We start from the raw sequence: 26,024 nt of genomic DNA, 5'->3' as shown, positions 1-26,024 counted from the left end.
GTAACGGGGCCACCCATGGCTGACTTTGCATAGGACAGTCTGGGGCCTTGGAAGGAGGGGGAAGGTCTGTCTGGGGAAGGATGCCCTGTTTCGAAGGCTGGCTTGGGGGCTGGCACAGGTCCGTGCCTCATCTGTGGGCATCTGCCCTGCCTCAAGGTGCCCGAAATGCTGCCCTTTACAGCCTCATCAGCTTTTCTCGTGGCTCCCTGCTTCTGAGCTCCGGCGGGAGGTGACCTGGTTTGATGTTTTTCCTGTGGCTTCTTGGCATCCAGTGTCCCCCATCGTGCAGGTGGCCTCATTGTTGGAGACACTCACCCCATCTCCTCACTTCTTTGTTCACCAAATGCCAGGGGCACACCACAGGCCAAGGCTGTGCAGCTACATCTGGCCACTCTTGTGACCTATTTGATCACTACCTCTTTGGAGAGTCGCAACAAAGTTGGTGTCACCAGAGTGCAGCTGCACAAATTACTCTCCACTAATTCGAGTCCTTTAAAAGTCCCTGGGCACTGGGCCCCTATGTGACTGGATGCGTTTATCAAAGCTTGTATCTGACATTCAGGTGCACCTAGCAGAAAGCCAGCGTGCAATTTTAGAAGACCAGCCTAGTCCTGGGGCTTCCGGTTGGGAGGCTCAGCCCGAATCAGTAGGAAAAGCCACCAGCCCTGTAGAGAGTGCTCTCATGTCCCGGGACCAGCCTCCCAGCTGCAACACAGGAATCCTTCCTTCAGCCTGGAAGGAAATGCAGACACCTGCACGTGTTTAGACGCCTGTGTTGAGAGGAATTCCAGGGCAGCGCTCGAGGGTGGCTTCTGTGGACTTCACTACTTGCTCCCTGCCTTGGTGCCCAGGCCTGCCACATGATTCTTTTCCCTGCCTCTTCGCCAGATGCACAGAGGGCTTCCATGGTGCTGTGAAAGAGAAAAATAGTTACTGCCGTTAAAAGAGTCAAAGCAGAGGGGCTGCAAGCTGCTTTCCTGTTCTCTAGGACCTAGGTTTATTATCCTCATATCCTTTCTTTCCAGCTCTGACCTATGTCCAAAGCAACCATCGTACTAATGCCCCGTTCACCCCAAGGGTGCTGCTGCTCGGGCCTGTGGGCAGTGGGAAAAGTCTGCAGGCCGCCCTCCTGGCCCAGAAATACAGGCTTGTCAATGGTGAGTGGCCCCAGACGCTGGGCTGCCCAGCTTGGAGCGCCTTTCCCTGCCTCCTGCCCCTCCTCCCCAGCTCTCTCATTGTATCTGGGGTGGTGTGGGGGAGAAGGGTCAGTATCACTTCTTTTTCTGGCTCTTTGTTCTTAACTATTTTCTATTAGTTCATCTTTGCAGGAATAGATATTTTTCCTCCCGAAGAATATTGCCATAAAAACATTAACCACTAAAAACATGCCCACAGCCCAAAGAGACAGAACAGTTTTCAGTCATCATTTTTTATATCCTTTGGAGCGGGGGGTTTGTCTGTGCCGTGCACCAGCGGTGACTCCCATCTTGCCCCTGCCATCTCCCCTGAAGCCTCGGCTCCTGCATCATAGGAATGTGCTGTTTGTTTATTTTCTCCCGTCTCGTTTGGCGCCCCCAACCCAGGTCAGTGTGTTTACAGGCAAACAATTTCTGAACCAGAGGAAGACTTCTCGCTCTGCACAGTTTCAATAAATATTTTACCAGGAGGAGAGAAAATATTGAAATCAGCTCTCCAGGTCTTTCCCGGTGTGGTCCCAGGCGGTCTTGGATGCCAGCTTGTGTTCAGGAGGATAAAGGGATGGGAATGAGGAAGAAACTGTAGCAGAGACACACTGCCAGGTTGAAGGGAGTTAAAAGCGCTGCCGCCACGCACACCATGCTCCACAAGCCTGAATAACTTCTACTGTATTTACTAAGGGAACATGAGACCTGCACCCCCAAATATATGCATATGCATACAACCCCCCAAATTATACAGGTATACCATATGAATGTAGAGAGGGAATACAAACAAATATATAGACACACAAATATACGTACAAATGTTTGTACATGTATATACATACAAGTATATGTATATGCCTCCCCAGAAGGATCAAGCTTTGAATAAAAATGCTTCTCAATTAGGCCTCCTCCAGCTTACAGTTCTAAAGCCACTGAGACCAGCAAGGAATCCATGACAAAAGTCACACCCCTAAAATGAAGATAGAGACCTGAACAATTATTCTGCAAATTTGGTTACTATGGAAAATTAACCAGGACATTTAGAAAAAAAAAATGCTTTTCCTTGAGTTCATCTTTAAAAATGAATTTCAATAATTCCTTCTCCTTTTGATTGTGTCTCTTGTTATAAGACAAAATTTCCAGCAGTGTTAGGGATGGCTTCTTTGTTCCGATGACCCGCAGTCTACCTGTGGCGGCACCACTTGCTTACGTGCGTGCACACATCGTTACGGGAAGGGACAGAGTGAGCGCGGAGGGGCACTGGCGGTGGTGGGAGGGTCTGAACACACAACAGCGATACTGTAATGCAGTGCAGAGCTTTATGGAAATAATTGTCTCGGTGCTCTGTTTTATGATGCAGACACTCTCATTCAAGAAAAGGTTTTTTTTTTTTTTAATTGCATTCAGCACACCAATTATGAAGAGATGAAATTATCTTCCTAGATTTTTCCAAAAATGAAAATAGGAAGGCTTGTCATGGTTTTTGCTTGTTACCTAAGAGCCATGATGGGGCTTGTTTAGATAATTAAGCATTTGGAGACTGGCTCAGGAAGTTCCCATTTATCAAGGGGTTCTTGATAAACACAAGACATCATGATATTTAAGCAAACCCATTTAAGGGACCTAAGGCAGGAAGCGGTAGCTTTGGGATCTCTCTGCAAATGCCTGTCTGAACCCAGAGCTCTGGGTGCTGTCTGCTCCGCTGCGGCCATCCGCTGGCCTGGTTCTAAACTTCACATCTGTGAATCTCTCAGCCATAGGAGAACGTCTCCAAACCAACGAAAACAGACAAACAGCCCCACACTCACTGCCACAGAGTTCATCAGAAGACCCCACTTAGGATGGTGGGATTATACATGGACACAACTTTCTGAAAGGCAACAGCCACTACTGGTTAAAGCGCTAACTGCGCAAACCCTGTGACCTGGGATTTAACTCCTAGGAGTTTATTCTGCTCCAGCACTCAGATATGCAGCGAGAGATGTGGCAGAAGCATAATGAGAAACACAGGCAACCTCCAACTCTGTTAATAAGCAGGTGTGTGAAATAAGTTGTGATAAACCCATGTAATGGATTGCGAGGCAGCTGTTAAAAATAAACCTGTAAAGTGATTTGATGTCGGTGATACATGGCTAAGTAAGGGAGGAGCAGAAAACAATTTGCTCAGCAGTATCCAGGGGGTGAGCTCGTTTTTGTTTAAAAAAGCATGTTAGTTTATGCTCAGAAAAAAACCTAAAGAAATATCCATACACCAAACTGCTTATCTTGGCAGAGCTGTGTATTATACAATTCAGATTTTTTTTTTTACAGTGAGCATGAATTCCTTCCTTCCTTCCTTCCTTCCTTCCTTCCTTCCTTCCTTCCTCCCTTCCTTCTTTTTCTTTCTTTCTTCTTTTTTTTTTTTTCGGGTCTTGCTCTGTCACCCTGGCTGGAATGCAGTGGCGTAATCATGGCTCACTGCAGCCTCCAGCTCCTCAAGTGATCCTCCCACCTCAGCCTCCCAAGTAGCTGGGACGACAGGTATATGCCACCATGCTCAGCTAATTTTTTATTTTTGTAAAGATGGGATCTCTCTATGTTGCCCAGTCTAGTCTCAAATTCTTGGCCTGAAGCAGTCCTCCCACCTAGGCCTCTGGTTTCCTGTTTGACTCGTTTACTATTTAGAATGCACCTTGCTTAATTCCCACATATTTGGGGATTTTCCTGATTGCTTTATATTCTTGATTTCTAATTTAATTCTATTGTGGTAAAAGAACATACCCTATGTGATTTTGAGCCTTTGAAATATGCATATATGGTCTATGCTGGTGAATTCCAAGTGTACTTAAAAAGTAGGTATTCTGCATTGTTGGATATAGTGTTCTATAATGTTGATTAGGATAAGATGTTTGACAATGTTTAAGTCTTCTATGTCCTTAATAATTCTCACTCTACTTATTATGTCCGTTATTGAGAGAGGTGTGTCAAACTCTCCCAACTCTTTTATTTTTAATTTTTTACAGTCATCCGGCCCAAAATGTCAAAAATCTCCCAACTCTGAATTGTGGATTTGTCTATTCTCTGCAAGTTTTTGCTTCATGTAATGTATTGTTAAGTGCATACTGTCACACCTCAGTATCCATGGGGGATTGGTTCCAGGACCTTCCTTGGATACCAAAATCCGAGGATGTTCGAGTCTCTGATACAAAATGGCATAGTATTTGCATATAACCTATGTACATTCTGCTATACACTTTAAATCATCTCTAGATTACTTATAATACCTAATATAATGTAAATGCTATGCAACAGTTGTTATACTGTATTGTTTAGGGAATATTGACAAGGAAAAAAGACTACATGTTCAGTGCAGACATAATTTTTACCCCAAATATTTTCAACCTGTGGTTGGTGGACTCCATGAGTGTAGAAACTATGGATATGGAGGGTTGACTGTATACAGTAAGGATCGTTATATCTCATTGGTGAAATGACCCCTTCATTGCTAGGAAATGTTGCTTTTCCTCTCTAGCAATACTCATTTTCTTGAAGTCTACTTTGTCTGATGTTAATGAAGTTTCTCTAACTTTCTTATGTTTCGTGTCTGTATGATATTCCTTCTATTCTTTTTCTTTTAAACTGTCTGTGTCTTATAGTCTAAATATGTGTCTTGTAGGCAGCATACAGTTGGGTCTCACTTTTTTTTTTTAAGAGACGGGGTCTTGCTCTGTTGCCCTGGCTGGAGTATAGTGGTGCAATCATAGCTCATCGCACCCTCAAACTCCTGGGCTCAAGTGAACCTCCCGCCTTGGCCTCCCACTGAAGTTACAGGCATGAGCCACCACGCCTGGCCTGTTTTTGTTTGTTTGTTTTCTACTTGTGTCATCTGTTCTTTGTTCCTCCTTTCCTGCCATCTTTTGGATTAACCAAATATTTTTTAGTAATTCATTTTCTTTCTTTCCTTTTTAGCCATATCTCTTTGCTTTATTTTGTTAGTGGTTGCTAGGGATTAAATATTCATCTTTTGCTTGTCACAGCCTATTCTGAGTGAATATTACACCTCAATACGTATGGTATCAGAGACCCGCAGCAGTAGATTTTTCCATTTACCTTACTTCTTTACAGTTGACATACATTTTACTTGTGTGTATGTTATAAACCCTACAATATATTGTAATTATTTTTGTTTTAAATAGTCATTCATCTTTTAAAGAAGTGAAGATATAAAGGGGGAAAGACTTTTATATGTACCCACCTATCAATACTCTTCACTCCTTGGTTTAGATCCAAGTTTCCTTCTGGTATCATTTTCTCTCAGCCTGAAGAACTTCCTTTAACATCTCTTGTAGTGAAAGTGTGCTGGTGACAAATTTTCTCAGCTTTCATATGCCTGAAAATGACATGATTTCATCTTCATTTTTGAAGGATGTTTTGGCTGCATATAGAAATCTACGTTGACAGTTTCTTTCTCTTAACACTTTAAAGATGTCATTCTATTGTCTTCTGGCTTGCACTTCTTCTGATGAGATCTCAGAGGTTATTTTTACCATTGTTGCCCTACATATTAAGCACCCCCCCTGCCTCCAGCTGCTGTTAATATTTTCTCTTTAGCTTTCAGCAATTTGACTATGATGTATCAAAGTGTGACTTACTTTGTGTTTGTTCTGCTTGGATCTCAGAGATTCTTGGATGTGTGGGTTGAAATTTTTAATGAAATTTTGAAATTCTCCTGTCATTATCTTCTGAAATCTTTTTTCTGCCTGTCTCTCTTCTTTCTGGAACTCCACACATATGTTAGACTGTATGGTATTGTCCCCCAGGTCTCTTAGATTTGGTTCCTTTCTTCCAGTCCTTACCCATCCCCCTCTTTGCTGCAGTTTGGCTACTTCCTGTTGCCTCTTTTCCTGTCTTTAAATTCACTGATTGCGGCACACCTAGTGATTTGTTTCATTTAAGATACTGTATTTTCCAGTTCCAGAATTTCCATCTGGTTCTTTTTCACAGTTTTCATTTCTCTGCTGAGATTCTCCATCTGTTCACTCATTTTAACTATCTTTTCCTTTAAGGTTTTAAATGCACTCATAATAGCTGTTTTAAAGTCCTGGTGTGCTGATTCTGACATCTGTGTCATCCCCTGATCTGATTCTATGGCCTGTTTTCTCTTCTCATAGGAGAGAAAACATTTTCCTGCTTTTTTGCATGTCAAGGAGCTTTCAATTAAATGCTAGACATTGTGTTTCTGATATTTTTGAAGGTCTGGATTGTGTCATCATTCTGCTTTAAGAGTATTGAGTTTGGAGGATTAACTCCATCCCATTGAAGCTTATTTTTAGGCTTTGTTAAGTGGGACTAGAGTGTTCTTACTCTAGGGCCAGAGTATCCCTGCAGCTAAGGTCTGCCCTTTCTGGAATCTCAGCTGAATGTCTGGGGTGTTCAGCAAGTTCTCTCACTTTGGTTGTCAGAATGCCAGCATCTCCCAGCCCTGTGTGAATTTCCATTCAGTTCACAGCTTCCCGGTAGCTTTTCTCTACCAGGCCTCTGGAGTCTCACCCTTCACATGTGCAGCTCCATATTGGCCAAAGGCTCAGTGAGCCCTTATGAGATTTCTGGAACGCCTTCTGTTCACAGCTGCCTCCTCTCCATTACCCTGTTCTACAAATTCTGGCTGTTTCTGGCTCTAGTCTTTGTTGCTCCCACCCAGTGAGCCTGCTGATCCGTTTGGGCTCCGCTTCTCCTGTGCCATGACTTGAGAAGTGCCTGTAGGTCGAAATCCAGGATGAATATGGGGCTCATTTTGTGTGTTTCCTGCCTCTCAAGGATTACAGACCTGTCTCTCTGTTGTCCAGTGACTCTAAAGAATTGCTTCATAGATTTTGTTCAGTTACACAGCTTTCTATAAGACAAGTTAAATATGATACCCATTACTGCTTCGTGGCCAGAACTGGAAGCTAAGCATGGGTTTGATGTCACACAGACCTGGGTTTGGACCCCAGCTCTGCCCCTTAGTGGCTCTGTGACCTACAGCAGGTTATTTCATCTCTTTGAGCCTGAGTGTCTTTACCTAAGAAACAACAGGTTATTGTGAGGGCCAAATAAAACAAAGCAACAAAGCACACTTAGCACAGTGCTTGGCACATAGGAGTGTCTCAGTTCCCAGCAGCCTTTTTTTTTTTCTTTTTCTTTTTCTTTTCTTTCTTTCTTTCCTTTTTTTTTTTTTTTTTTTTTTTTTTTGAGACAGAGTCTTGCTCTGTCACCCAGGCTGGAGTGTAGTGGTTTAATCTCTGCTCACTGCAACCTCTGCCTCCTGGGCTCAAGCGATTCTCCTGCCTCAGCCTCCCAAGTAGCTGGGATTACAGGCTTCCACCATCACGCCCGGGCTAATTTTTGTATTGTAGTGGAGACGGGGTTTCACCATGTTGGCCAGGCTGATTTCACGCTGCTGACCTCAAATGATCCTCCCTCCTTGGCCTCCCAAAGTGCTGAGATTACAGGCATGAGCCACCGCGCCTAGCTTCCAGCAGCCTTTATTTCTCACTTATATGTCCTTTGCTGGTGAGGCTGCCAACCACATTGGATTAAATTAAACGACAACTGCTGTCATTTACATAGTGAATTAAGCATATCATTATTGAGGAATGAATCCTTGGTGACGGTAATTTTGTTAAACATTCATGCTATCCAGTTAACTGTAGGATGTGTTTTTGGTCTCTTTAGTATAGGCAGAAAACTTCTTAGCCCTAAAGGTAAGAAAGCCAAAAGTGTGCAATGAACAATTCATGAAAATATAGCTTAAATCTTCTGGCTTTGGCTAGGAAGGGCTTTCACGGCCAAGGAGGAGTCGCCTGTGTTTATTCACTCGTGCTTGTTGCCCAGCACCTCCTATGTGCCAGCCCTGGCTCAGGGCTCGAGACAGTGGGGCCAGAGGGAGGCTCCTGCCCAGGGCGAGCAGGTGTCCAGAAGGGGGCAGCTGCCACTGGCCAGGTGACTCCAGCATGGTACCTTTTTTTTTTTTTTTGAGACGGAGTCTCGCTCTGTCGCCCAGGCTGGAGTGCAGTGGCGTGATCTTGACTGGCTGCAACCGCCGCCTCCCAGGTTCAAGCGATTCTCCTGCCTCAACCTCCCGAGTAGCTGGGATTACAGGTATACACCACCACACCCAGCTAATTTTTATATTTTTGATAGAGACAGGTTTTCACCATGTTGGCCAGGCTGGTCTTGAACTCCTTATCTTGAGTGATCGCCCACCTCAGCCAAAGTGCTGGGATTACCGCCACGTGGTGCCTTTTAATGATGAGTCAGCCCACTTGAAATATGAATCTATCCTGTTATGTGGCCCCACCATCCCGTGGAGATGACCTGCCAGCTGGAAGGGCTGTGGAAGCAACGTGCCGCATCCCTTCTCCGTGTAACAAGGGTGCGAATGTGGACACACTTGAGGCACATTGCTCAGAGACGAGCAGCCCTCCACTGGAACGCTGATCTTCTGCAGCGACCTGGAGGGCGCCGAGTTCTGCGCAGCAATTCCAGGTGCAGCAAGGCCCTGCAGGGCTCCTCTGTGGGCAACATCCTCGTTAGTGTCTTCCCCGCGCCGTCCATTTTTAATGTGTTCTTTGCCAAATGCATTCCTTTTCATTCCACCTCTCCCTCTTCTTTATTTCCCGGCTCCTTTTTGATATTTACTTTTACTTGGACACATACCCACACACAGAAAAACCCTTTTATGCTTTTTTCAGTGACCTTTTTTTTTCCCCCCCAGCAGGCAGCACTGGGGGTTCTTTTTTTCTCATCCTTCCTCCTATTTAAAATTTAATGGGTGCCTTTCTGTTCCTTTCTCCTTCAGTCTGCTGTGGGCAACTGCTGAAAGAGGCTGTGGCAGACAGGACCACGTTTGGCGAGCTCATTCAGCCCTTTTTTGAAAAGGAGATGGCAGGTAGGCCACGTTCCCACTGACTGTCACGACCTTATAGGCTGCAGAGAGAAGTTTCTCTTTGTGCGGCTCTCTGAACATCCGGGGGCTCAAAACTGGGGAGAACAGCTGGGAAATGGAAATTGGGTTTTCTTGTAAGCTAAGGCTCTATTGCCTGTTTCTAGTAAGGCCTCTTGGTGTCTGAGCCCGATCCCCAGTGAGGTGAGTTTGTGGATGTGTGTTCCTATTTCTCAAGACTATTTGCTTTTCATAACTGGTACCACTTAAGATTGAGAGCCAGGAGAGGCCACAGACCTCCCAACATCTTTTTTTTTTTTTTTTTTTTTTTGAGACAGGGTATCAATCTGTCACCCAGACTGGAGTACAGTGGTGCAGTCTCAGCTCACGACAGCCTCAACCTCCTGGGCTCAGGTGATCCTCCCACCTCAGCCTCCCAAGTAGCTGGGACTACAGGTCCGTGCCACCATGCCTGGCTAATTTTTTTGTATTCTTTGTAGAGATGGGATTTCTCCATGTTGTCCAGGCTGGTCTCCAACTCCGGGGCTCAAGTGACCCTCCTGCTTCAGCCTCCCAAAATGCTAGGATGACAGGCGTGAGCCACCACCCCCTGCCCCTACACCCTTTGTTGTTTGGAATATAAAAATACTGTGGGTAAATATTCCAATTTAATCAGCACTCAGAAGCCAGAAGGTTCAGACAGCTTTGGGGATGTGAGTGTTGACTGGCATTGGTCCTCAGCAGTTAGGTGCTCGCCTGTTTGACAGGGGAAGCAGGACCAGATCCTCTTTCCAGGTGCCCTCTGTGACCCACAGTCTGAAGGCATTCCTAAGATCTGACCACCAGCAAGGGCACCTTTGGGAGCATTCTAGTCAGTCTTCCTGAGTCCACGAAGGAGTCACAGAGATGGGACTGAGCTGCTGAGGCCACACAGCCAGTTGGTGGCTGGGCTTCTCTGGATCTTCCATCTGTCTCTTCCCTGGGGCAGTGAATTTCCCACTCACTCACCAACACCTTCCTCCCCTGCACATGCTGCAGCTCCTCCCATCAATCAGTGCACACCCACTTGTCAAGTCTGACGTGCACACGTGCTTATTGTGAAGAAAGTGAATTCCAGAAGCAGCTGCCATTATAGTGAGCAGTGCGGGCATTGGCTAGGAACCCTCCTGGTAGAAGCTTGTGGCCTTCTCCTACCACTTTCTAGATGGAGCAGGTTGATGAGGAAGCACATGAAAACAGGCTCTGTCCTCTCAGCCATCCGCCGAATGGGCCTCCCGGGGAGATGTGCTGGCCGGCCCTCCCAAGTCTCTCCTTAAGATGTCCTAGTCCACGGGGCGGAGTTCCAGTGTGTGGAGTAGGAGCCATCAGATGCAATGATCTGTGTAGGCGCAGGGCAGTGAGCGGGTCTGGTCCTGGGTGTCTGCAGTGGTCCACAGAATGAGGTGGAGGTAGGAGGCACCAAGGAGGGTGAAAACCAGCACGAGCTCTCATGCTTCCCAGTCTGGTTCAGATTCCAGTGCTGCCTCCACCAGCCATGTGGCACCAATAAACCACCTTGCCCTTCTTGAAGCCCCAGGCTTCCCGGTGACAGGATGGAGATAGAGGTACCTTCCTGCAGGGTTGTCCTGAGAAGCAGCCCTCATCCACATGCATAGGGCCTGGGAGGCCACAGGGCAGCTGCTGCTCTTCAAATCCACCTAGTGGCCGGGCGCGGTGGCTTGTCCATCATCCCAGCGGGTGTGGTGATTCACCCCTGTCATCCCAGCACTTTGGGAGGCCGAGGCAGGTGGATGTTTTCAACTCAAGAGTTCGAGACCAGCCTGGCCAACATGGTGAAACCCCATCTCTACTAAAAATACAAAAAAAAAAAAAAAAAAAAAAATTAGCCAAGTGTGGTGGTGGGTGCCTGTAGTCCTAGCTACTCAGGAGGTTGAAGCAGGAGAATCGCTTGAACCCGAGAGGCAGAGGTTGCCGTGAGCCGAGATTGCACCACTACACTCTAGCCTGGGTGACAGAGTGAGACTCAGTCTCAAAAAAAAAAAAAAAAAAAAAAAAGACCACAGTAGCAAGCAGCAGCAGTGGTGGAGTACCTGTTGCATCCTCAAGCATAATTCCTCTCCATTTCTCTCCAAATTCCCATTTACTGAGGTGGGGATTAGCACCCTAAAGATTTGTTTAAAAAATAAGTGAATGTGATACCAAATTAACCTAATTTATATAGTTTCAAGTCGTTGCTGGTAGTATCCTATAGTATGTCTGGAAGGTAATTTAATTCCCCACTAACAAGCATAGTGGTTCAGAAACAGAGACAATGGCCGAGCAGCTGAGGCCGTGCCAATCGGCCAATCCCAGGGAAGGGTCTGCAGGAATTCGTTGACTCTTCTTGCAGTTTCCTTGTCCATTTGAATTTTTTTTCAAAATATAAAATGACAAAAATAAAGATGTAGGTGGTTTCCAGATTTGCAGCCCTTCAATAATACTAAAATGCACACTCCTGTATGGAGAAACATCCCTGGTGATCTTATTAGGATATACTGAGGCCTGAGTCCGTGGCGATGTCCATGGACAGTGGCAGTGGTGATGCTGTACTGCCTTACGCTCCCACCAGCAGTGTGCACATGCTCATTCCCTGCCTGTCTTTGCCATCTCTGGGTATTGCCAGTGTATTTGTGTTCTGTTGCTTTGTAACAAATGTGGTTTAGAACAACACAGATTTATCTTGCAGTCCTGTAGGTCGGAAGTTCTGAAATCCAGGTATTAGCAGGGCTGTGCTCCTTCCTGGGTCACTCGGGAAGATTTACTTCCCTGCCTTTTCCAGCTTCTGGGGGCCATCTCCATGCCTCGGCTCATGGCCCCTTCCTCTGTCTTCAAAGCCCGCAGAGTGGCATTTTCCAATCCCTCTCTCTGACCTCTGTGTCTGCTATCACACCTCGCTCTCTGACTCTGACCCTCTTACCTCCTTCTTACAAGGACACTTGGGATGACCCAGAACAGTCCAGGATCATCTCCTCATCTCCAGATGCGTAATTTAACCCCATTTACAGAGCCCTTTTTACCATATCAGGGAACATATTCACAGGTGCCAGTGATTAGGATGTGAACATCTTTTTGGGAGGTTTTACTCTGCCTACCATGGCCAGCCATTTGAACCTTTGCCACTTTGTTAGGTGACAAAAGATGTGTTTATTTTTAATTGTGGTCTTCTGATTGTCGGTGAGGTTGGTAAAGTTGAACGTATTTTCATAAGATAATTGGTCATGTGTATTTTACCTTTGTGAACCACCTCTCTATAGCCTTGGCCTGTTAACTGTTTTTCTCTTTGCCCATTTTCCAATTAAGCTATTTTTTGGTCCTAATTGGTTTGTCAGTGCTCTTTGCGTATTAGGGTTGTTTACATTTTTCCATTGATTTTTCTTTATTTTATCTCTATGTTTCAAGTCACGTTATAATTTGGTAGTTTTAGCAATTGTTGGGAAAGAGAACAGTGACTTCTCACAGCCCTTTAGTTCTCAGGCCTCGTGGGATGTCACGGTCACTGAGAAGGTCATATGAGAATGTTGGTTTTTTATGAGGTCATGGAGCACTTGGCCTTCTGGTTTCCTCACCTCCTCTCTCCTACCATTTGACAGCACAGTCTTATCTTCCTCGTCTTATAGGGAGTTGGGCATTTACAGATCCTTAATTAACCATCAGATATGAGCACCATTTTACTGACTTATTCAAACTGTATCTTTTGAGTAAATGGGGCCTATTGTTACTTCCTCTTCGAGAGACAAAAATGAATTTGCTTGAATCAAAGCACATCAACTTTGTACAGAGCCGGCTTAATTCATCCACCACTAAAAGCAAACCCAAGAGTCCTTTCAAAGGTGGTCCAAGCACAGAGTCGTTCTTGTGTTTGTTTTTTGTGTTTGGGGGATGCAAAGGAGGCTGACGGCACAATTCCCAATTTTCTGTAAAGTTAGCGAGACCCGGATCACTTCGATCTTCAATGTTTCATGCTGAATTTTTTCTTCCACAGCTTTTTGTTTATTTAGACAATGTACCTCTATACTTTCACTCTTCCTACAAAATTAAAGACACAACAACAACCAATATCATATCTCCCTAACGGAAGCAATAAATTCTGTCATTTCACTAATCCTGATCTTGCAGGGATAACAAAGAATGCATTTACATTCATAACCACTAACAGGGTCTCATTAGTGGGCTGTAGAGAAGCTGCGGAGAAAACCAAAGCGCTCGGCTGGCAGAGCTGGAACCACCCAGGTCTGGCAGGGGCCTGCTTCACCGCCAGCTGAAACAGGAAGAAAATTTAAATGATTCTCCACAGAGGTTGGTTTCGAAGGGAAGGTCAGGCTGAACAGGGAGACTCTGCCTAGCCGACCACAGCCTGCTTATTTCTGAATAAGCCCAGCTGGCTGAGGCCCCCTCCTTCCTGAACTGAGCATTGAGCATTGGTGACATCTGTGACTCAGGGGTCCCCTAGCCTGCAGGTGTACCCCACTGTTTGTGCTCAAGGGGTGGTGATTAACCACATCCCTTCCCCATACCCTGAGTTCTGAACCCATTAGGAGACAGACCTCAGAGTTTGCTGAGAGCATAGAATGGATAATGTGGCTGAGATCCCAGGTCACAGTTGGGCTTAACATGCCCCTCCGAGGCCAGGCCTGGAGACAAGCCACCCATTGTATGGCCATAGCCCAATGGTGGGGACAGGGAGACGGGCCCCCATGCTTGCCCCAGAAAGAGCCCTGACCGAGTGGGGGCAGACGTGGAAGGAAATTCCTATGCACTGTGGGCCAAGGCCAGCCAGCGGAAGAAGGCAGACCCGGAGGGACCCAGCCCGTCTCGGAGTGACTCCCCACTCTGGGGAAGAGGGAGGCCACAGGGTGAAGGGAACAGTGGAATTCAGCTTCCCAACACTGCCCTGCAGCCAGAAGGGCCCTCCTGAAACTGGAGGACATGCTGCTGTATCCCCTGAGGCCTTCAGACCTTCCAGAAGAGGAGCCGCTGGTTGGTTGCTCCCCCATATACCTTTGGGGAGTCCTTGGAGACGTTCCAGATTCCCCTCTTCAATCCTAGGTCTGTACTGGGTGCCAGCAGCATTCCTGGGAACATAGGAAAGCACCCAGTCACTCCCCTGCCTGTTAGGAGTTTTCATCTGTAAGGTTCAGGAGCTCAGCAAATGAGATTATTGTACAGACATGGAGACCTCGTCACCACGGGGCAGAGGCCCCTGTCATCTCTGAGCTTGCAGGTGTCATTGCCAGAACACCCTACCGTCTAGCCACCAGTGCAGAAACCCCATCCTCACCACTCCCCAAGCCAGGCACTGTAGACTCTTCCTGGGTACCCCCTCATCGCCCTAGTGGGTACCGGACCTCCTTCCCTGGGGACTCCACCCTGCCTGTGCTCCTGGCTGCTGGCCTCCTGCTGGTCTTCCACTGGGACCCCTGCCATTGCAGACTTGTGCCTTCTCTCCAGTCACCTTGGAGCTGCGTGCCCCAGAGATGTGAGCTTTTGTTATTGTGCATCCCCGCCACCCTCACAGTCATGCTCACCACCATCACCGGCTCCGCCGAATAGATCCAGATGTCATCTTTTCCCCGTGGAGCCTCTTGCTCTTATCCCCACTCCAGGCCTCGTGATGTTATGTCCCAGCCGTGACCTCTGCAGACTTAGTTATGTTCTGTTTTTGTCCTCACAGGTGCTGCCAACACCTCCTTCTTTCGAATCAGCAGCAAAATTAATAACTGTGCTGTTTTCCCATCTTTCCACATTTACTGGGCAAAGGACCCCAGGGCCCCATCTTAGCGCATCTTCAACCCCTTGATCCCAGGCCCTTGGTGACGGCACTGTGGACAGAGGATTGGGGAGATGCTTATTCTGTGCCTGGACTTTGAAATATATAGGTCTGACCTCCTAAACTCGTTCCGACTTGAGCTGCAGTGAACAGAACAAATTTATTCCCCAGGGCTCCACACGTGGCGTTCTTTATGCAGGCAACCTCCATTAAAGTCACCAGGAGTTTGCTCTGCATACAATAAACAGGGTCGAGCTTAAATCATGCAGTCTTAGTTGCCAGGGAGCTCCTGTCATTTTTACACTAGTACAAAACAAGTAAAAACGATTCTGGGCTTTTGGAAAAAGAAGTTCTCAGCTGTTTCTGTATCATTTAAAATGAGATGGTTGCCGCCGACGGCCTCCATTGCCACCGTGTGCTACAGCAGTATGCGCGGATGCCCTCTTTCCTCCCGGAACCCAAGCAAAGGCGCTACTAGATCTCAGTTCTCTGCTTAAATCAGCGGTGGCTCACAGTGGCCACCACCGCCAAATGATGTCCTCAGCTCCTTCCCCACAGCTCCATTCCTACCAGAGGGTGTTGGAAATTTCTGAATTCTGGAGGCCCAGAGCTTCCCAAGGAAATTGGCCATATTCTGTCTTTGCCCCTTGGAATGTTGTTTCCCCATTTTCACTTAATATAAAACGATCCCTGCTCATGGGCCTCACTCTGTTGTTCAAACTCACCCAACACAAAGAAGTCTGAAGTCTGCACTGCTTTATTTTTAGCGTTTCTCATGAGAATTTTAGCCATAAATTAGGGTCCAGGGACTGTTGATGGTGGATATAACCTACTCCCAGGTTGCCAGGCCTAATTAATGATACAACGCCGGCTCTTCAGCCAGAAGGCCTGGCTTCTGCCCTGGCCCAGGGAACTGTTCTCATTCTCGTGTGTTGCTTGGACTTCCCCTGGAGAGTAGCTATGCAGGGAAGAGATTAAAAACAGCCGAAGGTGGGTCTTGTCCTTGTTGGTTTCTGTCTTTGCTCCAGAAACCAACATGAGATGAGATGCTCATCTCAGCCTGTCCACAGCGCACTCGGAACGTGCTGGAATTGCATGGTCAGGAGCCCGCCAGCCACGCCACCTCCCCAGCAGTGGGGCTTCTGAGTCAGACTCTAGCTTTTCACATCTCCCGTCTCTCCATACACTCTGCGACACCTGCCCAACTGGTTTGTCAGCCCAGTTACAATGAGCTCCTGACTGGCAGCTGCCCCTGTGGCCCCGCCCCACCAGCATCTCCCAACAGCTAAAGCAGTTCTGTTGTAGGAAGGCTCACATTCCTTGGCACATACCAGACATATCCCGTTCTTATTGTCATGAGAGAAAACAGCTATTTAATTGGTAATGACTTTCCCCTAAAAGCGAAAGTCCTGGTATGTAGAAGAGGTGATGTGGAAGACAGATCATTATCGAGTTGTTACCTGTGCCCCTCCCACACATCCCTACATTTCCTAAATATTTCTGCTGGGAAAGGTCCCTCATGGCCTAATAGAACCCGAGAAAAGGCGGGAGATTTGAGAGAGTTTCAAGAAGCTAATTTGCACCCTTTCTGGTAATGAGGCCTCACCCTAGCAAATGCAGCCATCGTAATACAAACAAGCCAAAGCAGCCACCAATTGGGATGATGATGTGTTTTCAAGAGCCTTCCGTGGGTCCAGATCCCAGGAGGCATGGATCAGAGCTCAACCAAAGTGCTTCATTTTTAAGGGGGAATTAATATTCTCATCACTAAATGCACACTAAAGATCGACAATAGACCAGTTTTTCTCTTTTGTTAAAAACTTGCAAAGAGTTGCTGAGTTGAAAGACAAAGTAAATCTCCCCATCTGAGGAGGTAAGCGGAATGCTATTTCTTGTTTTTAGCAGAGCAGCTTCGGCGAGCTGCAAGCTGTCTTCCCGTGGAGGGGAGACCCTGAGGGACCCGCTGCCCGTTTCCAGCAAGCCTTTGCATGCGGTGTGTTTGTACTCGCTGAAGACAGCGCATGACTCTCTAAATAATTTACTAGTTGATTAATAGACTCACAGGGGTATAATTAGAAGAGGGAGAGACAGTGGGTACAGTAACCGGTACAGTGCTTGGGGGAACAGGAGCCTTTATTTTTTTAAAGAAACTTTCTAGGGTGCTGGGCGTTTGAAGATAAGTTGGGAAGAGCTCAGTGCCTCTTCTCTTTTGAAGTGGAAATAGGACAGTTTGAATCCGTCGAGTTTAATTTTTCACAAGCTTTAGGGGCCCCGCAGTGCAACTCCCTTTTTATTATTGAAAAAACTCTACATTTTTCTTTCATTTTTCTACACACACACACATACACACACACACATGCCAAGCAGTAAGTAATAAACACATTAATTTACTCTTATCCTATGTGGATTTCCTTCGCGTTGCCTCCCCCAGGTGTGCTGGCCTCTGTCCCTTTGGCACCCCCAGCCCAGAGCCCCCGCTGCAGGGTGGCCTAAAGGTGGATTAATGGATGCCCCTGTAATTTATGCATTTTAAAGGAACCCTCACCTCGGTCTGACAATGCTTTTGAAGTAGCTCCTTTTTTCAAGTCAAACTTTTGACTTTTCCGCTGGGACTGCTACAAAGATTTCCTTATGGAAACTAGGTAGGAGTCCTTTTCAGCCCGAGAGAAGGCTGTGGCCAAGATAGCCCAGCAGAGCGGGAGGGTGCAAGTGTTGCTTGCGTTCTGGGGGCTGGAGGGCCCGGGATGAGGACAGTTAGAGGAAGGGCGAGCACCTTTGCCTATCAACAGGTTTGTGCCTCCCGAGGGGCCTTCTCTTCGGTTTTTTTACACGAGACTTTCATTTTGAAATTGTGCATTGTCTCTCTCCAGTATGAAAATGATGCTTTGCCAGGGGGCAGCCCCGTCACCAAAAGGTCAAAAAGCCTTTGCTCAATGGCTAGTCTAGTGGGGAAACTGAGGCAGTGAGTGATGCCAGATTCATTCATGCATCCATTCGACGACATTGTCTCCCCAAGAAGAATGGGCGCTGCCGGAGTGGGGGCAGGTCTGGCCTGCTTAGCACTGTTCCTTGTCACCTGGCTGGAGCCACCATAGGGGCACAGCCAGATTTTCCTGTTGGGCTGAATGTCAGGTGTTGCTGTGTGTCCGGCATCCAGATTAAAAAAGAAACCAAACCCAGCCCAGACATTTCTGGGGAGTCCAGGGAGAGCCGGAGTGCACAGAGTCATCCTTGCTCTGACCAGAGCTTCTAGAAGCATTTCCCTCTCCGTGGGCAACCCCAACGGCTTCAGAGAAGAGCAAACCTCCAGTGCGCTCAGCTGTGAAATTGTCTCTGACAGGCCTGACCCTGGAGGCCCCGGGCCTTCTTCTCCAGTCAGGAGGTCTCTCGGTGTAGCTGTCTGGGCAGCCCCTGGCATGCCTAGAGCTGTGCTCCTGCCCCTCACAGACCCCCCCAACGGCAGGTGCAGCTTGAAGCCTCTTTCCCTCTGGGAACGTCCTTGCCTGACGGGAGCTGACACGGGTTCTTTCTCACTGGGCTGTGAGCGGGGCCTGCAGAGGCAGGGGCAGGACATGAGGGGTGGGGAAGAGGCGGCCCCAGTGACCCTCTGCAGCCTCTACACCTATGATCGGGGACGTGGGACTTGCTGGGGTTTGTCAACCAGAAGCTAGCTCTGAGGTTTCCTGTGCAAGGGAACTTGGCACAGCCTCATCGGACACGGAGGGAGGGAAGCGGGCACCACACCCTGCAGCTTCACACCTGTCGCTGCTGCTCTGGGTGACAAGGGCACACCCGACAGAAGAAGCAAGATGGGAGCAGAGGGACACGGGAGGGGGAGAGGCGAGGGAAGAGGCTTCCTGGCATACAGAGGGATATACCTGCCCCCACCCCCTCCCTGGGAAGATCCTGGGGAAGCAGGGGATGCGGGAGGCAGGGGAAGGGGAAGGGGAGTCCCTCCTTCTCACCTTCACCTCAGACCTCCTCTGATCGACCCCATCCACGATCTTCATTGCAGAACTCTGACCTCCTCCCAGTCTTTGGTTGGTTTACTGGGAGACGAGATGGCCTCATCTGGGACCTCCCCACCCCAGGATCCCCCTGTCTGCTCGGCCGGCTGCTTCCAGGGCTGAGGAGCCAGCTGCTGCAGGGCTCATGGTAGGAGCTCAGCTAGGTTAGTGGAAGAGCGAGCCTGTGGCAGTTGATCTGGGTCCCTGTGGTGTGGACAATCCCAGGCCAGCCTGCCCCCAGCACCCTGGGCCCAGATGCTGCCCTCTGCTGCCTGCATTTCTATTCAGGTGAGGCCCCTCTCCATGGGCAGCCCCAGCGGCTTCAGAGAGTTAGTCTTTTTTTTTTTTTTTTTTTTTTTTGAGATGGAGTCTCGCTCTGTCACCAGGCTGGAGTGCAGTGGTGTGATCTCAGCTCACTGCAACCTTTGCCTCCCGGACTCAAGCGACTCTCCTGCCTCAGCCTCCTGAGTAACAGGACTACAGGCACCTGCCACCACACCCAGCTAATTTTTGTATTTTTAGTAGAGACAGGGTTTCACCATGTTGGCCAGGTCTTGATCTCTTGACGTTGTGATCTGCCCGCCTTGGCCTCCCAGAGTGCTGGGATTACAGGCGTGAACTACCGTGCCGGGTCCAGAGAATTAGTCTTGAAGGAACAAAGAGCAGACAGGTCACAGGGGGCAGCATGCAGCCTGAAGGGTTTCTAGAAGGCAGGCGAGTGACTATCACTCCCAGATGGGAGGGGCCGTGGCTACAGGTCAGGGCTCAGAATCACACAGACTTGGTTCCCATTCAGACTCTGCTTCCTCCCAGCTGTGCTACTGGGCAAGCCATGCACCCTGTCAGAGCTCCCTTCAGTTTTCCTATCAGTAAGGTGAGCTTTCCTAGGATCTCATTTGTTGGCTTCCTCTGTATAAAGGGAATTGTGTCTGTAATTCACTAATTACTTACTATGGTCACTGGTTACAATCACTGACTACTCACCATGATTGTGAACAAGAATGGAGTTGCCATCGTCATCATCTTAGTGGTAGTAATGGTACTCACAGCAAGTCCTGTCGGGTGTGAATATATTTTATATATGGGAGATTTTTTATATTTATTTATTTCCTGTGACTGCTACCAGCTTTGGGGACCCGGTCCCTGCAGTAACTGGGAACTGACAGAGCTCCAGTTTGCATTACTCTGATGCTCGGTGATATGGTTGGCTGTGTCCCCACCCAAATCTCATCTTAAACTGTAATTCCCATAATCTGCACATGTCGTGGGAGGGACCCGATGGGAGGTAATTGAATCATGGGGGTGGTTACCTCCATGCTGTTCTCGTGATAGTGAGTTCTCACAAAATCCGATGGTTTTATAAAGGGCTTTCCTCTGCTCTGCCCCTTCGCTCTGCACTTTTCCTTGCTGCCTCTATGTGAAGAAGGACGTGTTTGCTTCCCCTTCTGCCATGATTGTAAGTTTCCCAAGGCCTCCCCAGCCTCGCCGAAGTGTGAGTCCATTAAACCTCTTTCCTTTGTAAATTACCCAGTCTTGGGTATGTCCCCCAGTTATCTCTTGTAGCCTAACAAGCTACCCTCCAATTTAACGGCATAAAATGACACTGAGTTTGTTATGCTCCTGATTTAGTGGGTCAGGGTTTGGGGCAGGACATGGCAAGGAGGCCTCGACTCTGCTCTGTAGTGACTTGGGCTTAGGTGGGTTGCCTTGAACTGCCTAAGAGAGCTGGGCTGGCTCACCCGGGGACTTACATCTGGATCTCAGTTCTGGCGTCAGCTTGGTTCCTTGGTTCTTCTCCACGTTACATCTGCCGGGATGGTGTGTCCAAGACAGATTCTTCATCGCCATGCCTGGTGCCTGGGAGGGCACACTTGGAATGGCTGGGGCTGGCCAGGCATCTTCCCTCCTCACAGCCTCTCCCTGGGGCTGGCTTCACCTGCCTTTTTACATGGTGGCTGGCTGCTCCTGGCACAAGCACTCCACAGAGTTCAAGGGTGGTAGTGGTTGGGATGGAAGGTGGGGCCAGCGGCCAGGCATCCCATGACCTCACCGTAGATACCCCAGCATACACTTCTGTCTGATTCTATTCATGGAGCTTGTCACTGGGGCCAGCCCATGTTCCAGGGAGGGGATTGAGACACCAGCCCCGTCCCGGCCCCTGCCCTGGGAAAAGTAGCAAAGAAGGCGTGGCCATCTTTAATCTCCCACACCGGGGAAGGCTTGATGTGAGCATTTCAGTTTTGTTCAGGATGGGCTGCCCCACGTGCCTGGGAGGCAGCCACAGCCTAAGCAGCCCTCAGGAGCTGCGTCCCCAGGCGACATTGGGTGCCACACAAGGGCCTACCAGTACCTCCGTGGCTTTGGAGCCCAATGCTGTCCTCATGAGGAACAGGAAGCCCTGGCTAGGAGGTAAAATGAGTCGCCCAAAGGCAGGTTGCAAGTGGAATGCAGATTGCAGGGCATAGTTCGGGCCTCTAGTCCTCGTGATCACAGTGCTCCTCCTCCTAAAAGTCAGGTGGCAGCAAGCAGCCCCAGAGCTGGATTGGCTGTATGCAAATCCAAGCTCCACTCCCTGTGAGCTGTATGGCTGTGGGCAAGTCACTTCCTCTTCCTGTGCCTTGGTTTTCTAATCTGTAAAATGGGATTCTGTGACTACTTCTTTCATAGGGAGAAAACTACATGAATTAATATTTGAATTAGAACAAAGACAGGCTTAGAACAGGGCCAGGCTCATCATATGCACTCTAGCATATATGCTTGGTGAGTCAATATACTATTGTATCTTTTCTCTCCCAGAACACTGGGCTCATGGTTCTGCTTGCTGCTGACTTTCTTCTCATAGATTGTGTGGGCTATGGCATCCTCGCTGCCCTTGAGATGTGGGAGGAAAAAACTGATTCTAAGCCCTGAATTCATTAAAATGGAAGGAAAAATCATGTTCCTTAAACTCTTTGATCTGCAGTGTACACTTAGTGAATACTTTAAAACAATCCAGTTCACATGCAGACTAGCTGACCTCTGCTCATTTTCCCAGATACTTTCATATTCCACTGAAAGATGTAAAAATGTACTTTAAAATAAGAGGAATTATCAAATCATTCTGCACAGTGTGGCTAGCTGAGCTTTTCTAATAAAGAAATCTTACTGATTTGCTAAGTGATGTACCAGTTGTTTATAGAAGAATGTCTATTTTTGAATGGTCTCTTTTGTCACCTAAAACTTCATTTGAAAGGGACAAACTGGCCAGGCGTGGTGGCTTATACCTATAGTCCCAGCACTTTGGGAGGCTGAGGCGGGCGCATCACCTGAAGTCAGGAACTCAAGACCAGCCTGGCCAACATGGCGAAACCCCATTTCTACCAAAAATACAAAATAAAATTAGCTGGGCCTAGTGGCACGCTCCTGTAATCCAAGCTACTCATGAGGCTGAGGTAGGAGAATCTCTTGAACCCAGGAGGTGGAGGTTGCAGTGATCCAAAATTGCACCCCTGCACTCCAGCCTGGGTGACACAGCGAGACTACTCCATCTCCAAAAAAAAAAAAAGAAAAGAAAAAGGGGACAAACCGAAATGTTCACTGTTGGGCATCTCTGACCCTCAGGTAGATATGTCAACGCCGTGTGGGCACCTCAGTGTTGTCTCTGCCTTTTGCCCGAGTAGACGTGGTAAAGAAGGGAGTGACAGAAAGTGGGTGGCCCTCTCCAAGGGAGGAGGGGCACAACGTGGCCTCCTAGTCTGCAGGACACCCAGGGCTGATGTACTTACTTCTCTGGACTTGACAGAAAATCCAATATTAAAACATTATTATTTCCTGGCACCATTGTCTGCCAGGCAATTTTAAATGTTGTTAAGCAATAGAGGTATCAGAGTAGAAATGTTGGCGTCTAAGGAAACCGTGGAAGATGTCTATTTCATCTCCTACTTGGGGAACCAAGGCCCAGCCAAATGGGGGTTTGTCTGGGGCAAGTGACTTGAGTTTACCAAAGAGCAAGCTAGATCCGGTGGGCCTTACCCTCCCTTAGGAATCTTGGGGGGGTGCAGAACCCATGTTCCACCAGCAGGTGGTAGTAAATAACAAACAAACGGCTTCACCAACGGAAACACCTGGCGCCAGGTCCTGGCACCGGGGCGCTGCGGGGCCTTCAGGGCACGCAGGATTTCTGGCGACAGCATCGAGAGGAGCTTGCAGGCCCAGCTGCCGGGAATCCGTGCCATCCCGAGAGTGATGGCCTCCAGAGATGGGAGGCGTTCAGCTTTCCTTGAATTAAGTCAGGGCCTGGGCACACCTCCCAGCAGCCTAGAGTAGAGACCCTGGCGGGATGCAAGCCCCGCTTCTTTCAGGCACCAGGTTGTGTGAAATGGAAATTAAAAACAAAACCAAAAGCAACCCCCTTTCCTCCTCCACAGTCCTGTTCCTTTTCTAAGATTCCCTGGACCTCCTGGATCCTATTGGTCCCTTTCAGGAGGGGTGGGACCCGGGGACCCAGGGACCAGGAACTGTGCTGGGAGGAGAAAGAGAAGCAAATGCCAGCCTCCCCCCGTGAACACTGATGTTCACTTTGACATCGATTTCTGTTTTCTTTTTTCTTTTTTCTTTTTTTTTTTTTGAGATGGAGTCTCCCTCTGTCGCCCAGGGTGGAGTGCAGTGGTGCGATCTCGGCTCACTGCAAGCTCTACCTCCCAGGGTCACACCATTCTCCTGCCTCAGCCTCCCGAGTAGCTGGGACTACAGGCACCCGCCACCACGCCCAGCTTATTTTTTGTATTTTTAGTAGAGATGTGGTTTCACCATGTTAGCCAGGGTGGTCTCGATCTCCTGACCTCATGATCCACCTGCCTCGGCCTCCCAAAGTGCTGGGATTACAGGCGTGAGCCACTGCGCCCAGCCGACGTCAATTTCAAGGAGGGCTTGAAGAAGGAAAGAAGTTACATGGGGCAGCTTGAAGCGAATGTGAGGGGTGAGAAGAGGGAGTGTGGGTGCAGTGTAGGTATGTAGGTGTGTTTGCTAAATGTGTTTGTGTAATGAGGCTGTGTGCTTCGTTCATGTACTGTGTGTGGATAGGTGGGTATACACTGCGTGTTGTGCATGTGGGGGGCTGTAGGGGTGTAGGGTGTGTAATGTGTGTGTGTGGGTGTTTGTAGCTGAGTGCATGAGCACATGTGTGTGTGCGCGTGCCTGTGTGTGTTGTAGTGTTTCAGGTGTCGTGAGTAGACATGTATGTAGTGTGTGGGAGAGTTTATGAGTGTGCATGGAGGGGTGGCGTGTGCGGGGCATGTGCAGGGGTGTGTGGGGAGGTACTCAGCTCTTTCCAATTTGCCCTGGGCTGCCAAGGAGGGTCACACGGCTTATCACAGGTCTAGCAATCAACCTTGGCATGTTTTTTCCTTTAAGCCACTGGCTGAAGGAGCTATTTCCTTTGCTCCACTTTTTGTCTTATCTTTGTGTGCCACCCCCAGCAACCTTAGTGCCCCTGATATCTTCTCCCTCAACAGCCTCCGAGACAATAACTGATGGGCCGAAAGCCAAGGTCCCTGCAGGGCTGGTTCTGCGGTGCAGTGCGGACAGCAGGCGGCGGCATGGCGCAGCAGGAGGGGCCTCCGTGCCTGCTGCAAAACTGCAAGCTGGGTTGGGTGCGCTCTCCAGCCCCTTTCCTGCTCACACCCATCAGACCTGGAGCTGGATGTGACTGAGGGTGACTGAAGCCAGACCTGCAGCCCGGGAGGAGTCAGTGCCGCCCAGTTCCATCTCATCGGTGTTGGGACTCCTGTCCCGAGCCGTGGAACTGCTGTGCAGGAGGGAGCCCGATGGGATCCTGGGCCTTTAGACAGGACTCTTTCCCCTTCCAGACAGGAGGGTGGGCCACGGGCCCGCGGTCGGGGGTGGAGGGGCTGGGAGCATCCCACTTGCCACCATGGATCCCCATCTACCCCCATGCCAAGCCCCAGGCACACCCAGCCCCGCGGGGAATAAATGGATTGAGATTTTAATAACCCAGAGGTCAACGCGAGGACTGCCATCTTTTATGGAAGATCTTGAGGAAAAAAAAAAAACAACGAAACCATGTGGTGTGGCGTTATGAAACAATGGGATACTCATATCTTGCACTTGGCTAAATTTAGGGTTGACAGGACATTCCAGAGAGGTAGCCCTTGGCGGTAGCTTGTATGAAGGGTGAGATGTTAACTGTCAAGCCCAGAAATCAAGCCTGAGGCATCGACTTAATGGTGAAAGACTTTAGACCACGCTGAAAAATCTCTATCTGAGAGGAGGAGAAAGGGTAAATGGACAGCATTATCAAGGGGACTCGAAACTTCTGGCAGAGCACAGTGAACCAAGGAGCAGCCCGTTCTCAGCTTTGTGCTAAGCTGGCTGGTCAGACCACGTGGGGCTGGAAACGTGAGTCTGTAGCTGACAGGAAAAACCAAACAAGCCGCAGCAAAACAGACACCGAGCCTCAGAGAGGCTGGGACAGGAGACACAGGTGGGTTTCGGGGAAATTACACTAAAGGCAGCGTCTTCAGGGTTCGCCCCTCACCCCTCAACCCTGCGTGCTGCTGAGGAGAGGTGCTGACTGGGAAAGGTCGGTAGCCTCAGAGCAAAACCCAGTCGGGTCTGTTGCTTGTCTTGGCCCAGTTGGGAGAGCCCTACCATGACACAGGATCCCTGTGCGCTGGGAGAGGACCAGTGCAGCCCCTCAGCCACGCAGCCCCAGTGAGGAACTGTGAGCAAAAATGTGTTGCTGTTCCCTATAAAAGGTTAAAGGACTCGAACGTGGAGCTTTCACAGGACTGCTAACACAGGCAGATGTGGGCAAATGCCCGTGATGCCAGGCTTCTGGGCAGAGCTTCCAGAACCGATGGAGTTACAGGACGGCTGGAGGCCACCCACACTGCAGGTCCCCCGAAAGGGAGAGCCACCCATGGCCTTCAGGGGAGATTGTGTCCTTTGTTGCTTTACGAACGGTCTCTCACAGGGGCCATTTCAACCTGTTTTAGGCGTTAAATTGTTTCCTTTAAAAAAAAAAACACCACATTTTTAGTGGAAAACTTTAAACACATCAAAAAAGTAGAGAGAATAGAATAATGAACCTGTGGGACCCATCGCTAGTGTAATGAACCTCACGT

General features: G+C 48.7%; 1 protein-coding gene across 4 annotated transcripts in view; it reads left to right on the top strand.

Annotated features, from left to right (window-relative positions):
- Positions 1-26,024, top strand: part of AK8 (adenylate kinase 8) — a 159,069-nt gene that overhangs the window by 55,484 nt on the left and 77,561 nt on the right. For 3 of the 4 annotated variants that reach the window (XM_021927091.2, XM_021927090.2, XM_021927093.2), the window contains 2 exons: positions 1,026-1,157; positions 9,004-9,093. In XM_021927091.2, the coding sequence (XP_021782783.1) occupies positions 1,026-1,157; positions 9,004-9,093 (222 nt within the window). The remainder of the gene's footprint in view (positions 1-1,025; positions 1,158-9,003; positions 9,094-26,024) is intronic. The other variant, XM_021927092.2, reaches the window with a different exon arrangement.

Source organism: Papio anubis, chromosome 13 (assembly GCF_008728515.1).
Source record: "Papio anubis isolate 15944 chromosome 13, Panubis1.0, whole genome shotgun sequence".
In the NCBI taxonomy this organism is placed as follows: domain Eukaryota; kingdom Metazoa; phylum Chordata; class Mammalia; order Primates; family Cercopithecidae; genus Papio; species Papio anubis.
The sequence above is the reverse complement of the archived record's forward strand: the minus strand, read 5'-3'. Positions and strand labels throughout refer to the sequence as shown.